Source organism: Talaromyces marneffei, chromosome 6 (genome assembly GCF_009556855.1).
Source record: "Talaromyces marneffei chromosome 6, complete sequence".
Taxonomy (NCBI): Eukaryota; Fungi; Ascomycota; class Eurotiomycetes; order Eurotiales; family Trichocomaceae; genus Talaromyces; species Talaromyces marneffei.
In genome coordinates this window covers 1,557,813-1,574,427 of record NC_072353.1, presented here as the reverse complement: position 1 = coordinate 1,574,427, position 16,615 = coordinate 1,557,813, and the positions used below count along the sequence as shown (strand labels likewise).

At 45.7% G+C, this 16,615-nt stretch overlaps 4 protein-coding genes across 4 annotated transcripts; 2 read left to right on the top strand and 2 right to left on the bottom strand.

Moving 5' to 3' along the window:
* Positions 1–71: 71 nt before the first annotated feature.
* On the top strand, positions 72–1,358 carry EYB26_008077 (uncharacterized protein; the record flags this gene model as incomplete). The annotated part of the gene is made up of 2 exons (XM_054267336.1): positions 72–484; positions 545–1,358. The coding sequence occupies 2 exons, from the start codon at positions 72–74 to the stop codon at positions 1,356–1,358; spliced, it is 1,227 nt and encodes a 408-aa protein (XP_054123311.1).
* A 3,810-nt stretch (positions 1,359–5,168) lies between these two features.
* On the top strand, positions 5,169–6,309 carry EYB26_008076 (uncharacterized protein; the record flags this gene model as incomplete). The annotated part of the gene is made up of 3 exons (XM_054267335.1): positions 5,169–5,294; positions 5,354–5,852; positions 5,924–6,309. 3 exons carry the CDS (start codon positions 5,169–5,171, stop codon positions 6,307–6,309), a joined length of 1,011 nt encoding a protein of 336 aa, XP_054123310.1.
* Positions 6,310–6,823: 514 nt separating this feature from the next.
* EYB26_008075 (uncharacterized protein) lies at positions 6,824–10,689 on the bottom strand (the record flags this gene model as incomplete). Its single annotated transcript, XM_054267334.1, has 6 exons — positions 6,824–9,182; positions 9,242–9,793; positions 9,845–9,869; positions 9,929–10,120; positions 10,173–10,246; positions 10,301–10,689. The coding sequence occupies 6 exons, from the start codon at positions 10,687–10,689 to the stop codon at positions 6,824–6,826; spliced, it is 3,591 nt and encodes a 1,196-aa protein (XP_054123309.1).
* Positions 10,690–11,681: 992 nt separating this feature from the next.
* On the bottom strand, positions 11,682–14,238 carry EYB26_008074 (uncharacterized protein; the record flags this gene model as incomplete). Its single annotated transcript, XM_054267333.1, has 3 exons — positions 11,682–13,928; positions 13,980–14,165; positions 14,236–14,238. The coding sequence occupies 3 exons, from the start codon at positions 14,236–14,238 to the stop codon at positions 11,682–11,684; spliced, it is 2,436 nt and encodes an 811-aa protein (XP_054123308.1).
* Between the last annotated feature and the right edge of the window lie 2,377 nt (positions 14,239–16,615).

Below are 16,615 nucleotides of genomic sequence, written 5' to 3'. Positions count from 1 at the left end.
TTCTGCTTGTCTCTCAACCAACTGTTCAATTCCAGCCTTTTTGAAGGAGGGCAACGCTGGAGTGTGCTGAAATGGCGCTGGCTTTCGTCAAGCAAACCGCCGACTTCGTGACCGACTCCCTTACAAATCTTCAAAATCAACGACCTTTTTTGGCTGTTGCAGGAGTTTCAGTCACGCTAGGACTGGCCCTCGGCGCAATATGGGTGTCTGAACGATCACCACCTAAAATCATTCCATCGCCTTTGAAGGCCGTGCAGTCTGCAACATCAAGTAAAAATGGAGAATTGCCTGTTCTTCCTTTAGATGTTCTGCCTGGTGCGCGCGATGTCTCGACACCATATGGCTCAATCCGAGTTTACGAGTGGGGTCCAGAAGATGGACACAAGGTCCTGCTTGTTCATGGCATTTCTACTCCAAGTGTTTCGCTAGGAGGTCTGGCTCATTCTTTGGTTGACAGAGGATGTCGCGTTATGCTTTTCGATCTGTAGGCATTCACATCCTGCCTAAACATCTGAAACAGACAACATTGACTGACAGCAATCAGTTTCGGAAGAGGATTCTCCGACACGCCAGGCGATATTCCTCAAGATGATCGACTTTTTGCCACCCAAATTTTGCTTGTTCTGACTTCATCGCCGCTGTCTTGGACTGGCTCTTCATCTGGCAAATTCTCTCTTATCGGCTATTCCTTGGGCGGCGGTATCACTGCCGCATTTGCTTCGCATTTTCACGATTTGCTTTCGTCTCTGATTCTCCTTGCACCAGCAGGATTGATGCGCGACTCTCACGTTGGCTGGCAAACTCGTCTACTAAATGCCAAGGGCTTGCTCCCGGAGAGCGTCATTAGCCGTCTCGTCAAAGGCCGACTTAGAGCTGGTCCACTAGTCAAGCCGAAAAAGGGCAATGGCTCGCAGAATACGACCGTCGGCGTTGAAGATGCTCTTACTCAAGAACTTACTGCTTCTTCTCAGCAAGTGCTCTCACGAACGTACCCATCGTTGAAGACTGCGGAAGCAGTGGCTTGGCAGGTAGAGAATCACGACGGCTTTATTCCAGCATTTATTTCCAGTATGAGGCATGGCCCCATCTTGCAGAAGTCGCAACTGGAGAACTGGAAGAGACTAGGAAGCTTCCTTTCTCAACGCAAACGAGAGGGTAGTGGCACCGGTCTTGCCCACGACAAGGTTCTGGTTGTATTAGGAGAAATTGACAACGTCATTTTCAAAGACGACACTGTTGAGGATGTGACACATGCGCTAGAAGGAAATGCACAGATTACGTATTTCAGCATCGGACACGAGTTCCCAAGTGTTAAATACGAAGAGCTGGCTGACCAGCTCATTGAGTTCTGGAAATAGATACCATATAGATTTTTTGGATATTTTGGCTGACCCGGCTTTATATATGCTTTTCGATAAATACCAATGATACAAATATTTTGTGCATCATGGCCTATGTACAATTCTTCATCGCAAGACCCTTCTCAACCTTGAAAGATTGTAGGGCTTTAGACTCACCCCTTTCAACTTTACCGCCTCATCAACTCCTCGATACTCGCTATCCGTTCGTCCATCTGTTTTTCGTAAGCGTCACGGTCTGAGATCCGCGCGGCAAGATAATATGACTCTTCATGAGGAGGATTGAGGATGTATTTTCGCAGACCAATCTGGCTTTTGCTTACTGGCGGTACTTGGGCCAGGTTTTCGGCGTTCAGGGGTTGCCCGCTCGAAGATCTATGTACTATGAGAACTTGCTACAGGTCAGACATAAGGGAAGGAAACATACCGGGAGGCGTTGCCAGTGGCTTGGCCGTTGATTCGAGACATGTTTGAAGTTCGATTGGACAAAGGGAATAAAACTGAGTTGGTGTATGGCCAAGTCACGCAAGATAAGCTCAGCAACGTCAGTTGAAATCTGGAAGGTGTGCTTTGTTGGTCATCAATGGGAGATTTAGTGGAGGGGGGTTGAGACGAATTTATAGGCGAAAGTCAAGTGTTACGACAATTCATGATACGGCGGCATCTGCTCGACTGATTTACTTGGTTGAGTGCTTGGATGAAGAGGAGAATGTGCACACAGTCAGGATCTTGGAAGCTCAGACTATTGGCAGATCTAAGCCTGGACTTGGGAACGATGGGTCAGGGAAGAGCGAGCACTGCATTAAACATAGCTATTCCAAACACAGCCAATGTTCCAGGCTGACTTAAGGCGCCCAACGTCAAATCTCAGATGATCTAGGCCCTACGTTGGATGGGCTGTTCATACTAGATTCATTTCGGGGTCCAGTGGACTAATAAGTTCCCACGGCCTTTGTGTTACGCCACAAGGATGGCCTTGTTATTTTTGATTACCGGACCCGTTGTTAATTAAAAATCCCAACGATCATCATGAGCATAAGAGCTAGTCTGAACGTCGGATTGAGAAGTCTGAAGTCTAGGCCGGCCTACATATGTCAAGTACGCCCCATTTCATCTTAATGCCGAGGCGCAGCTGAAGTGGCGTATCTCAAAATTTCGGCACGTCGATAAGAAATAGAGAATGCGGTGGATTATATGAGTCGAAAATCCTACAATTTTTTCTTTTTTTTCCCCCGAAAATAAGTCTTGAGTGATTTCTTCGATAAGCGAGCCATAAGGCACACCAATCGACATGTGTATTGTGGCCTGACAGGTCTGTAGTTCACGCAATCTAGGCAACAACCAATTTCCGGAGATTGGATCTAGAACTGATGTGGTGGCTTGATTCTTCAATCTTTTCTTTGCCCTGGCTATCTGTCCAATTTCACATTGTGTATAGTTACTGTAGGTCGTCTGACTGTTGCAATTTCAACTATTTTTCCAGCCACTTAGATCCATCGCCCAATCCCTAAATCGAACTCCAAGCGGGCCGTACCGAGCCCACCAGCGGGCTACCTAGCAAATCTTTATGTACCCCCACGTTGACACTTGACAGTGCAAGCGCTACAAAGTGATTCCGCCTCAGATCCCGACTGCAGAACATGATAGCAATTCTAGTGATCCATCTATTCTTGGAAAATGGAGATTTTCGATATGACTGACTGGCACATCCACCAGGTCCAGAGCCAATACCTGCGCAGATTTACGAATTGTACCACTACATAGTCATGTATATATCTATGGATGACTTTCCGAAAGAACAGACGAGTCTGGTCGCGGTAATGTAATGTGCTACGAATCATACATCCCAAAAAAGCAGAGGACGAAAAAAAAGCAAACATAACTGTTTGCATAGCTTGAACCCTCATACTACGTACGTAGTTCGTATGTATACTCACTATGATCACCAGGGACCTTTAGCTTTGGCACTATCTTTCAGCTGACGGGTTTGACGGAATTTTACACAAAGGTCTAGACCTTTGCTTTTGAATCTGCAATTTGAGATCCAATCACATAGCCGTATCTGCTATATCTATGAGGTTTGCGGTGTTGACATGGGTGTCCTAGGTTGCCTTGCAGCAGATTGTCATCGCTCGTATGGGTTTTTTGTAAGCTATAACTGCTGTGCTACAGGGGATCCTCGGCCTCGGTTTAAGTTATTGAAATTGGGAACTAACTAAGGGCGAAATTACCCTTAGAACCATTATTAATGGTCAACGGATGACTTCTGGTACGTTTCTGTGGTTACCCATCGGCTAATTTTCGTAGCCACCGTTAAGCAAACAAGAATTTGAGTTGGTGCGTCAAGGCTTGGTTGCAAGCGATAATCGATGAAGCAAAGTCTAAAGCCTAGACCGTCATAGAAGTAAGCTTAAAGCCTCCTTTGCGGTTTGTTGGTCCAGACCAGAGTCTTTCAATTTTCAATTCAACCAAGTGTATATACTAGCCAAGCTGATCCCCAACTAGGATATTTCTGAACCAATAAGTCGCTTGTTCCCAAGAGGACATTGTTTACGCAAGGCTATGCTTTCCTCATCTCGTTTGTACCACACAGATAGCACTAGTTGAATACCCTAAGGCCTGGCTCGCGCGGACTCCTCGACTATACTGGCCTATTTTCGTTCCACTCGTTTTCAAATTTCTGTTTTGTCTCTTTCGGGGTACGGATCGACCTCGGACGAGAATCCCTCCGCCTCGCTAACCGGTCAAGTGGATACGGAATCTGATATATACGGACAACGGCGTCCAATACGTACGGAAAAATCCTATTGTCGTTTCTGTTAAGCCAGACTAAGCCATGGAAAGAAGCTATCGAAACATCCTAGCACAAGTATAACCGGTGAGATGAACTAAAAACGGAAGCTCGAGAAATTTCTCGGGATTCTAGCTTTGATAACAAACCAAAAAGTTAAGATCAAGTTTTGATTGGCTCGACTACATATTAACAACGCTGCTTTGTCCTGCATAAATAAGGCGTATACCTGGGTGACCTTGTAGAGACCCAAGGGAATGACGCCTATCGAGGCGGGCATAATCATCATGCCACCACCCCGAGCTTGCGGTTGGGTCGGCAGTGCGTGAGCTAGGGTCCCCCGGTGATAGATGTGTTGCTTTTATTCTCGGAAGTTTCCCTTCGACCTATTAGTCAAGAATAACCCACTATGTGTTTCGACCTTCGTGCAACCAACAGTCCCTGGTGTTTTCATCACGCAACAAATGACAGCAAGCTAGAAGGATAGACTTCAATAGCCAGTATGCCGTGTAACTATGTCTTCCCCAGATGCATAATCACATTGAAAAGTTCCGGTGTTTGTTGGTTTCAAATGTTCGAGAGACCATGTATCAAAAGCCGGCCAGAACAATTGATAAGGCATCCCATCCCCACCCCGCGCCACGTGCCGATTGGGCCGTCGAAGTTCCGTGTTTGACGTCGACTCTCTCTCTCTCTCAATTTCAACCACCCTCCCCGAAAGGCTTCAGAGTCTAGATGACTGTAACTTCCGACCAAAAGCCACTAAAGACTGGATTTTGATAGGGTCGCGATGATCTGGACCGAGATTTTCATCGCTTCTTTGTCTGTTTGTTCTCCCTGGAACCCCCGCCGACCGTAGTACAACTCGTAGCCTGTGAGTTCTCCTCCCTGAAATTAGCATGAATCAACGAGACTCTACTCTTCATCTACGCTATTCTGGTAGCCGCTCGATCCGAATGTAGTACTAATTTGGAGTTCAGGTACCTAAGCCGATCCAAGAACCTTCCTGGTGCAGAGCCATGTCAGGCACCAATGAAATACATATCAACTCTATTCAAGAGAAGGTCTGGGCAGGCAAACTTCCCTTGGAAATTGTTCTAGCCCCTTCAGAATGCCGGACCTATGACCAGTCCGATCCTTACCTGGTATGAAAAATCAAATCTGCCATCTCAGATGTCCAAATGTGCGAGCTAACTATGACAAGATCCTGTACCCTCGAGTGTCATATTTACCTTTTCTACTACCAAAGCTTCATTCATTTTTCCAGCCTTCACTTATTCACCCGGAATGTGAACCCCATTTTGGTTGGTTCTCATTCGAAGGTGTCCCATTGAAATGGCACTATCCCCTAGGATTACTCTATGATCTCTATGCTGGGGCTGAACCCATCTCACAAGCCTCCGCAAGCGACTACAACGACCTAACACAATCAGTAATCCTCGCCGGCGGCAAAAATATTCAACCTATTGGTGAAGATGAGGGTGATGCCTCTAATTCGAACCGATTACCGTGGAGACTTACGTTACATTTTGATCACTGGCCCGATGAGGATCTCGTACGACTCGATGCGGGTGGACTCGTCATGCATGATGCTTTTATAAACAGTGTCAAAGAAGCAGATTCGCTTCGTATTCGGGAGGCAAAGGGAATCATGACCTTGTCTAAAGAGGACACAGCTGGCTTTTGGGCAGCTATTCAGAATCGTATGTTTAGTCGCCCTTCCTTATGTCTATATACCTCCATCTTAGTTATCTGATGCGTGAATTCTTCTCAGATGACCTTTCCTCTTATCGAAGAATCACCAATCTCCTTCTCCCATCATTACCCCAACCGTTCCGTCAAATCCCTCTCCGAGTTTTCCTCCCCTTACCGCCTGATTCGGATAGACCAGCTCTTAAAGTCGTCCAATCACCCGTTTCCACTTCAATCCAATCATCCTCCGGTACAGGCTCCTCTGCAGGGCGAATGCAACCCCAAACAGTCGGGTCAGCTCTGCATTCTTTGCTACCAAATCTTTTCCCCAGCCGGCGAATACCGGTTTTGGCAAAGCCAGTATTACATGGAGTCGTGTTGCCGATGTCCGCCCCTCTGGAGGAAGTTGCGCGGAGTGCCGCATATGGAGATGGATGGATAGCTATTGTTATTAGCATGGTAGGGTGAAATGAAGTCGGGGTCGTGCAACAAAAGATCTAGAAGGACAATATACAACTTATATGAATATTCTAGTTGCATACCCATAGACGTGCATATGCCTATCGAGAAGTCCTTCTAGTAATACTATCGAGCTTATCATGATGTTGATGACTATGTGAGTCAAATTATCAAATCGATCCGAACTTCCATTTATCATGTAAGTAATAACCTAGATATAACGGCCACAACGCTAAAAACCAATCGCTAACCCACCACAACCATGACTCAATCTCCAGGCGCCGACGCTGATGATATCCAATCACAAGGCTTTTCTGGACGATCTTTCGTTCCAGATGACGAAGCACAAGAAACCATACCCAAAGAAAGAGAAAAGGAAACAAACAAAACTAGGTATCATCCATCAGAAAGGGAAAGCAAACGCTATGATATATGCATGTCTTTTGCAGGCGGTATGCAGGAATCAACACTAAGTACTATCCAAGAGGAAGGAGTGTTCAGGAATCACCATAAGATAGAGTTACTACTCATCATTAACAACACTGGATCCACCAGTAACAGTGGTTGCACCTGTTGCAGTCTCAGAGTCATCATCATCATCATCATCATCATCATCTTCTTCTTCTTCTTCTTCTTCTTCTCCATTATCACTTTCAATAAGTGTTGCGGTACTCGTCCGACGGCTCTGAGGAGTCATTGGGTGCAGTTCTCCTTTTTCATCGAACCATAGAGCACCAACAGGATTCTTCCTGGCAAGGTCAAATGCAGTTATTCCGGCTTCTTCTACTATAGAGAGACTGGTGTCAATGGATTGGGTGCCAGGCTGGGCTTCTTCCTGAATATCAGATGCCTTGATTGAAGGATCGGCTCTGTGGTCTAGTAGGATCCGGAACACAGACTCTCGACCACGGGCAGCAGCGAGATGAAGCGCCGTTTTTCCTTCTCCACTTTTGGCGTTCACATCCGCTCCAAGACTGAGAAGAAGCAGAATGTACGATGGCCGAGGAATCGAGGCCCGCGTTGCAAGATGAAGCGGAGTCTCTTGTTCAGCTGCTTGTGTCACAGAATTAATATCTGCTCCATGAGAAACTAACAACTTCAGATGCTCGCAACTTTTGTCAAGGGTGACATCAGGGGATCCAGTGCCTCTGAAAGCAGCCTGATGTATCGGTTTCCATCCTTCACTCGACAGGGCGTCCACGCTTAAACCTCTCTCAAGAAGAGCTTGATAGATCTCCAAGTAGTCTTGATTGTTCGGAGGTGTGATGTGAAGTAGACTTTCGCCGCGGGGAGTTTCGACCGCGATATTTGCTCCACGATCTAGGAGCAGAAAAAACATCTCTTTATTTCCATTCAAGGAGGCTGCTTGTAATGGAGTGTAGCCTTTGGAGTTGCGTGCTTCGATATTAGCTCCCTGATCAATCAATTTCGAAATGATTGCGGTATCGCGTCTCTTGCTCGCCCTTGTATGAAGAAGAGTGTCTCCATTAGCGTCCCATGCATTGATATCGGCACCAGCAGCAAGCAAAAGATCGAACGCGATCCAGTTATCTGCCTGCGCCGCGACATGCAAGGCCGTCACTCCGTCTTGTGACCGGCTTTCCACTGCTGCACCGCGTTCAAGTAAGAGTGGAAGCGCCTCGCAGTTATTTAGCTTGGCAGCAAGGTGAAGTGGCGTCAGACCCCTTTTGTTGAAGGAATCAACTGTAGCCTTCTTATTTAGGAGGTAAAGAAGGATTCGAGGACGTTTAGACTGAACCGCTAGATGTAATCCGGTATCCCCGGTCACGGAGTTCACAGCGTTCACATCAATATTGGACTTGACCAGTAAGGGAACTGTCGCCTCGTCGTCCATTGTTCCCACTGCTGCATGAAGAATCATACTTCCTGTCTCATTTGTTTTTCCTGTATCAGTCCCTTTGGCGAGAAGCACCTTCATGATTTTCCGATGACCCTTGATCGTGGCAAGATGTAACGCAGTATCACCACTGTTGGTTTGTGCATTGATGTCAGCACCATTTTCCAGTAAAAGCTGAACCATGGCCTCATTGCCTCGGTAAGCAGCACAATGTAAAGGCGTGATCGCCAAGAAGTTGTCACTGGAGTTCACGTTGGTATTTTGCTCAAGTAGACGTTTGCTGCGACAGACAATGTCAAAGTAGGCAAGATAGTGTAATGGCGTCCAGTCAGTCGGATACTGACCAATAATGAGATCTTCGGGAAAGGTGTAAGGGGCGACTGGACCAACATTAATAGAAGGTCGTCTCCAAGATATTTTGTTGAGAAAGGTTGTGATCAGCACCTGTATCGTCTGCTCCTCCTCAGCGGCATAACGAGCATGATAACCCCAATTTGAAGCAGCATAATCCAGTAGAAGGAGATCGCACCAACGACGAGACGTTTCTTCTCGTTTCCTATAACAGTCATCAACGATCTCATCTGTTGAGATCAACGTAAGACATCTTTCAGCAATCTCTTTGTGAGCAGTAGCGAAAACGGTGCTAGCTGCTGACATTCTTTCAAGTGCGTCCTTCGCTGTCTTGTGAACGAGGTTAACAGTTCCAGTAACAGCATCAATGGTGAACAGACCACAGGTCTCATTTAGTAATTGAGTCTCGAAAGAACCGAGATCAACATCGCTTTCTTCCCCTTGTTTCTCTTCCATGGTAGCATATTTTAGCTCGGCTACCGTGAGAGGTTTGCAACAAAATAGTGCCCAATATATGATTTTCCTAGAATTCGGATGCTTGCTCAAAATACGTTTCATGAGTTCCGCATAAGATTCGACTAGGCTCTCTGGTAGATGGGTGAGGGCACTGTGAATGAGAGCCTTTTCTTCGTAGCTTGCTAGCAAGTCCAAGTGTAATTGCGCCAGTAGAAAACTAGAGTCAAAGTATATTAGTTAAGTCTTCAAAAATGTGTAGGAATACTTATAACTTACATGCCATGAGACCTTTCCACAACATATCTGATGATATCGTTTTGCAATTCCGGGTCACGTCCGTCTTTCAACTCGAGATGAGAAAGTTTAACATCTTTGTGTAGTCGAGTAGTAACGTATTCTCTGATATCCTTTTCAGGATTGGTGAAGTTGATGTAGTTGATATTATCTTTCTCAGGTCTATCGCGCAGCGTAATGAACAGCTGAGCGTGTTCTGGAAGCTTTTGCATGCGGTTCAGAAACCGATCTCTATCGGAAATTGTATCCAAGCCATCAATTATCAAGAGTACTTTGGAAAAGTGATTCACTTCAGCCCTTATAGCATTCTGGTAGGTCTTTGACGATGCCCTAGTTTCCGACATTGCCTCGAAATCGTAGAGACTCTCTGTAGATTGTGACATTGCACGTCGTCGATAGATCAATTGTGCCAATACGCTTTGTAAAAGTGCCGGACATCCATGTTCGTTGTTCTTTTCTCTGTGACAGAAGAGGAAGATTATCGCAACATCTGGAGACGTGAAGGTTCTTTGAAGAGAATCGATCACGGTTGATCTATACATAAATTAGCCAGCTGCGGAAGGAAAAAAGACATAATGCACTTACGACAGAAAAGTCTTCCCAATTCCAGCTATGAGTTATAAACGTAAGCCACTCTGTGTACTAGAATAAGTAAGGGTATAAACCTACCAGATCCAAGGCAGTACAATGTGCGAAAAGAACCATGTAACCACTGACGGTATCTCTGATGACGCAGAATCCACTGACAAGATCCATGTTGGCGTCTGTTGCATAAGTCGGCGAGGGCGATAAAATTTTCGGCGGAGGATCGATCTGTCGATTTAAAAATCTCGTCTTCACCTCTGAATTGTTGATGTTCTGCTAAAGAGAAAGTCAGTTGGTATATCAAAATATGGAGATTACAGTGACATACTAGACTCCATTTCGTGGAACTGACGAAGTTGGTGTAATATATCATTTTCGGCGAGCACTTGTTCCCTAGATATTCTTAAAGAGTCAATTAACAAAGCCATAATATGTATAAAGGCTTTGAAGTCCTACGGAGATTCCGTCTGTGCCGCGAGAACAAATGCCAGTTTATATTGTTCCAATCTCGGTATCAGGGTTCGCTCCAGAAGATATGTCCTGAACTCTCGTACTCCCACGCCTCCGGGATGAAGATATACCTCCATATACTGCAGTGTAGCCTCGAAAAGAAGCAATAGGTTGTGCAAGCCGTCCAGTCGTGCTGTATCAAAAAAGCATATTCCGTCCGGCCCGTTGAATTGATCCTTAGCAGAATATATCAGATCAAGAATATCGCAAAGTATCAGAATTGCTTTCTCTGACGTCTCCGGAGTGTCACGCACACCCCCGAGACATCTCCGCACCACCCGCACGTATCTACAGACCCGAAGCAGCACCTCCTTTACTTCCGCAATGTCTGCCATCTTGCAGGCAGGAGGCCACCACGAAAGCCGTGAGGTAAAAGTGAAAGGAGGCCTAGCTTCATGCCCGAGAACTGGGAAACTAAATCGAACCAAAGTTGAAGAAACGTTGAATTGAGTATTGAATCTAAACAGACTAAGGAACTCCAGGGGAAACGGTCTCCTAGCCTTCCTTTCTTGTTAGCAGGCGGGGTTGGCGCTGTTTTGTCACGCAAGCGCTTTGGCGGGACGTTGACAATGAGGTTAGACCGAGAGCACCCCATGATATTCATTCGTGTTGATAGCAGATCTGTGGATATAAGTGGCTAGTCAGGAGAACCAGATCAAAGCAATAAAACAGAGCATCCACTGAGAAGGCAGGATAAACCTCCTGAAACGAACTTGTTACTCGTAGATACTTTGATGGCGCGTTCAGCCGCGTGACGCTATCCAGCGCTTGCCTGCTGTTAGCCAATAGTAGTTGTCAATTTAGCGCCAGGTTGTATGATCAAAGGTATGGATGGGGGTTGATTCGTTGGTGCTGTCTCATATTCTTTTCATAGAATTTGATTTTATCTAGTCTCTGCCAACTCGCATGTAGGACAGCGTGGATTATCTCCCACTTGAAGTTAAAAGCGGTCAATTTTATTGTTGACCTCATTGGGGAGGCATCACGTGTACTATGAAGTATGTTTTTTCATTGATTGAATGAGCGCTAAACTAAATGGGTATTCGAGAAGCGAATCTATCAAAGGATGTGCCTGAACAATACTTATATACAAGATGCTGGTGGATGAGATATAGCCTGATAACACCATCCGTAGCTGAAAAATGTCGACTTGTCAAAAGTAAAGAATATAAAGGAACTGTTGTCTGGGTCGTCAATTGTAAAGGGGCAGGTAAAGCTCGTAGATAGATTAAAAAGAATTGTAATCGGCGATGCGTAAAAGCGTGATATGTAGACGTGCTTTTCGAGCTGCACGACGGGCGGAAAATTGGGAAAGAGGAGCGACAACTTAGAAAAGTTGTCCATTGACGTGGACCGAGTCACCGCTCTCTTTCCCCCTTTTCAGAGCCTTCGCCAACATCAACTCGCGCATCCAGTCGATGCGTTCGTCTCGGGTCTTGACAGCAAAGTGGTGAGATTTACCATTGCTAAGGAAGAAGTTTTTCCTTTCCACAGCAGAAGCGTTGCCGTTTGTTGAGGGAATCAAGGAGAAAGCAAAAGCAGCCTCATTCTGAGCGGAATCCCTTCGTTTCAGGACGGTCTTCTTGAAAGCTGCAGTCAATTTTGAGCTGGAAGCAAGCGAAGAGCAGGCAACAGCATAATCGTCGACGTCAATGCACTCAAGTGCTCTGGAGTCACGACGGGAGGCTTCTTCATCTCCAAACATAGCAAGCCGGGTACCCTTCAGCGTGAAATGGTGATCTTCCCATTCGTGCTTAAGCATTCGAGTTGTCTTGCGTTTCTTCATCCATCCACTATGGGTGGCATCTGGAATATGTCCGGGAGTTACTCTAGAAGTGGCATTGAGGTCATCTAGTGTATCAATTGGTCCGACTACCTCAGCCACAGGGTACAATGTTTGAGCACTTGCAGCCACGATGGAAGGACGTCTTCGGTAGTGCTCGTGTCTTGTAGAAGCTGGTCGAGCAATTGGATCAACTGCGATGAGGTGTTCACGCCCAAACCGCATATCTGGGGGGACGGATTGGGAGATTTCCCGTTCAATAGGACCATCAGGAATTGCGGTGATTGGTACATCCACCTCCGAGAAAGGAGTGGACTGCCGATAAAGTTCGTGAGTGCGGTAGAAGTCCGATGGCGAGCCGACGTAATCTGCAGGCGTCATACCCTGCTCGTACATGTACGACTCCTCTTGCGCATTATATAGAGTAGCATCAATGCTACCAGTAACGAAATTTGGTTGCTTGCGCAGTATAGAAGGTGTAACCGTTCGCTGAGCTGAAAGATTAGCGGAGTATGCGCCATTCCCATTGTGATGGCTTGTTGGAATAGTCAATTTGGGTAAAGTGCGAAGATTGTCTGCTAGCGAGGCAGTCGTTCTTGTTGAATCTGGGGAGTCTACGTCTGGTGAAGCACAAGGACCAGGCCTAGATCCATTTGAATCTCGCACTGGCTGTAGTCTGCTGAGATGTTGAAGATTTAGATACTGACGAACATTCTCTTGTGGGTCACGCTGGCGCAGTTCGTTGAGTTTTGCCTCCGAAAGATGAAATTGAGGCATCTGCTCAGGCCCAAGTATATCCGAGGATGCAACAATGGACGGGGTTGGCATTGGTTCCATGTTAGGTAAGCTCTTTGCCGTGTGCGGTGGCCGATGTTCATTGTCCGGCTCGTGGATAAATCGAGTGGTAGCAGCAATGTCAAGTGGAAGGTCCTTGGCAAGGCGGGAAATCTTTCGTTGTTGCTTTTGCCACTTACGACAGTCCTCGCCTTTGGAGCAGTGATGTGGCTTAGGCAAAACCTGTTCAATAGCTACTATGGATGCCGAGTCATCGGGAATGAGATCCTTTGGCAGGCCTGATTCTTTCTTGTGAGATCGGTGATGACGCCGTCGGTTTTTCTTATGCTTGTCACTATCTTGCGTTGGTGTTGTTCCTGAGTCACTCGAAGACAGACAGTCTGAAGAGACGTTCTGTGATAATGTGCTCGCCAAAGGCACTCCGGGAGTGGAAAACCTGACACTCTCCCGCAGATGTTGTATGGAGTTCATTAAATGGCGACGCTTTCCGAAAGATTTAATCTCAAGCTCTTTCAAGTCTTCAGATTGCAAATCGAGAAGGATGGCTCCTGAGATGTCATTGACGAAGAATTTCTCGATGATTGAGTCATCGAATCCGACGTCTTGCATCCACCGAACCACATCTGGTGGAGACCAAGATCTGACATTGGCCTCGTTCGGGGCAGAAACAGGGAGACTGATAGACTTGAGCTGTGCATGTGGAACATATGTTGGAGCGTTGTCATCAACAAAGCCTGGCAAAGGCGTATCCTTTCTTGTCTCAGGATTTATCGTTGCTCTATCAAAAGCGGCTTTCGTGGGTGTCTTTGCAAGGACGAAATCGACCTCGTAGCTAGCATCGAACTCATCTGAGCTCATCGATGACCGGAACAGATGAGGTCCTTGGGGACCTCTCACTGTTTTGCCGTCAATTTCGAACTGATAGGATGCCATTGCTGCCGAATCCGGAGTTGGGACATCCCTTGTGGATACAGTGGTCACACTCTCAGCAACCAACTACCATGCGTTAACCGTGTGATACGCGATCATTCAGCGGTTTAAACTTACAGATCCAACACTCCTCCTGGGTGAATCCAAAATATCATCATAGTCAGACTCAAAGTCGGTATCGAATATTTCTGTTGCCTCCGATCGGGGACGAGCTATTGTGGTTCTTCGGAACATGGGTTCTTTGGCTACATTGTGTAGCATTTCGAATGTAGGAGGCATAGAGCCAGCATTTTCTGTTGCCGCCTGTAATTTTATTGTCAGCCCTGAACTGTGAGGCACGAGTATGCTAAGCAAGTCGTAAATTATCACGTACCATTTTCGCTACCACTTCAACGACAGTAATGACAGGCTCGGCCAGCGAGTGTGTGTTCGAATATGTCGATGGATGTTGCTTATAGACGTTAAGAGTGCGTTAATAAGCCATACGAATAAGTGGTATTGGTATGTTATGTTATGGTTTCATAAAGCATAAACGCTGGGCATATATGGAGATGAAGTCCCATAAAATTTCAGCGGGCCGAAGGGGTGTTTATATGATGCCTATCCAGAATCCCCAGGTGGCTGGCCCCTCGTGTGAAACACGGCCTGGTATACGACGGATCCACAGGGTAGGATGTGATTGAGAGAGACGTCTGGCACAAACGGCTTGCATTGGCTCGCATGGGCCATTTGGCCTGCTCACCGTACAAACATGTGTATTTTCAAGGCACTCGCTTGCCTGTACATGCGTCGTCCTGCATGACTACCACGACCTCGTTGGATGAGCCGGATCCATCAGCAGTTGCGGTAGCGGCACTCATCACAGAGGCATGAAAGAACAAAGGCGTGACTTCTGCAGGAGATATGTGCTAACGATGTTGAGTGGCTGGAACGGCACCACGCTACTGCGGGCACATCGGGTTCGGCACGCATTGACAGGCTACGGATGACCAACACACATGCTTTAGGCGCCCGCTAATTTGCATTAAGAAGTAGCGCGAGATAAAAACCCAGCTACGGCAAACGATAGGCCAATCCCCGCGGGACGCTAATGCAATCTAGAAAGGCTAGCCCAGAGCGGAAGAATTATGTTCTTCAGGACCATGGCCAAATTTTGCTAACATGCTGATAATTTTAGCAGTTTTGGAAGAGTCATGCGAGTTTGGGTTATTTTTATCCATGAAAAGTCTCACGAGTTGACAGACACTTACTCAATCCGCCTGAAAAGATCATTAATTGAGCTTCAGACGGGAAGTCATGCAAGAGTAATTGTTTTGCTAAATTAAGGTACATATGCACTGTGAAAAGTGTATGTGATCGAGTCAGTGACGTATCCAATGTCACAATGTGAGTTATAATCGAATCTGGAGATTTACCGTCATTTGATGCCTTGGTTTCTAGAGTAGCAATGTAAACGAATTGCCTTTAATCAAGTTTCAGTATATGCACTCCAGCGGTGAACAATTACTATTAATTGTCATTCAAGGTTTAGTCAGTAACTTTTCAGACCGCTGAAATAGTAATTCAAAAGGTGTAACTCACTTAGCCCAAGTAAAGTCGGTCAATTAGCTCAGATGGAGGATAGGCACGTTGATAATCATGTTAACAGATGTTTCACCTAGACCGATAGCTGCTGGCCAGCAAGGTTTTGCCGAGGACGACGAGTCATGGGAATTTACTAACAAATGAACGACGAACGGTGAAGATATGAATGTGAGGTAAATGGCGATCATACGGGGGAATAAACGAAATGGAAAGTGGTCGGTAATGACTTTGAGGTTTGCAACCTCGATTTGCAGAGAAAGTCTATGCTTTATATGTTCATATTTTCAATGGAAATTTAATTATAGACAGATTTGATCTTATCACACAATCTAATTTAAAAACACAGAGAAGGATATTCAAGAACATCATTGATAGTCGAGAAGTGGCTTTACGGTCTAGACGGAATTAGGGAAGTGCCTCTTCGTTCCATATCGCCGTAAACGTGATCTAAATCCTATGTACAGTGTTGGGGATAGAACTAAGCAAATGCTACATTGAAAGCCCAGTTTTAGTGTGAGCCATAAATCGTATTTTAGGTAATGATGCTCAGAAATGTCACATCAAGTGTATATTTGAATGTCGAGTACAATACTAATTGGGAACTATTTGCAGAATATACGAATTTGCTACTAATTATAAGTATTTGGAATAGTTTAAAAATAAATATTGACTAAATGGTACGTTTAGGTACATGAAGGTTGCGTTATGCATGTTAATTTATTTTTCCAAGATGCAAGTAATACTTCTATTTTCGGATATTAGTAGGGCGACCATTTGTAGTAATTTCTATAAAAAGGTAATTACAGCATAGACAATACGCTAATTAATCTGGTGGTGTGCTGCTAATTATATCGCATCGAGAATTATTCCAAAACTCAAAACTTAAGAGACATAAACTTCTGCAGCTGTGGGAGACTTGGTTGGCTGGGACGAGAAGTTATTAATAGTTTGAAGCGATATTAGTATGAGCTAATTAGCAGTCCGGTTTGTACTCTGTAGTAAGGTTTTGTGCCCAAAAAGGTGTACGGAATGCATATGCAAGTCTGCTCCGGTCTAATTTAAGTCGAAAATAAGACGGTGGTGTGGTGCAAATGTTACTAATTAAGGGACATTGAGTAACGTATATGCAGCTCTGATCACATCGGCACGGTTTCCCCTCCCCCACATGC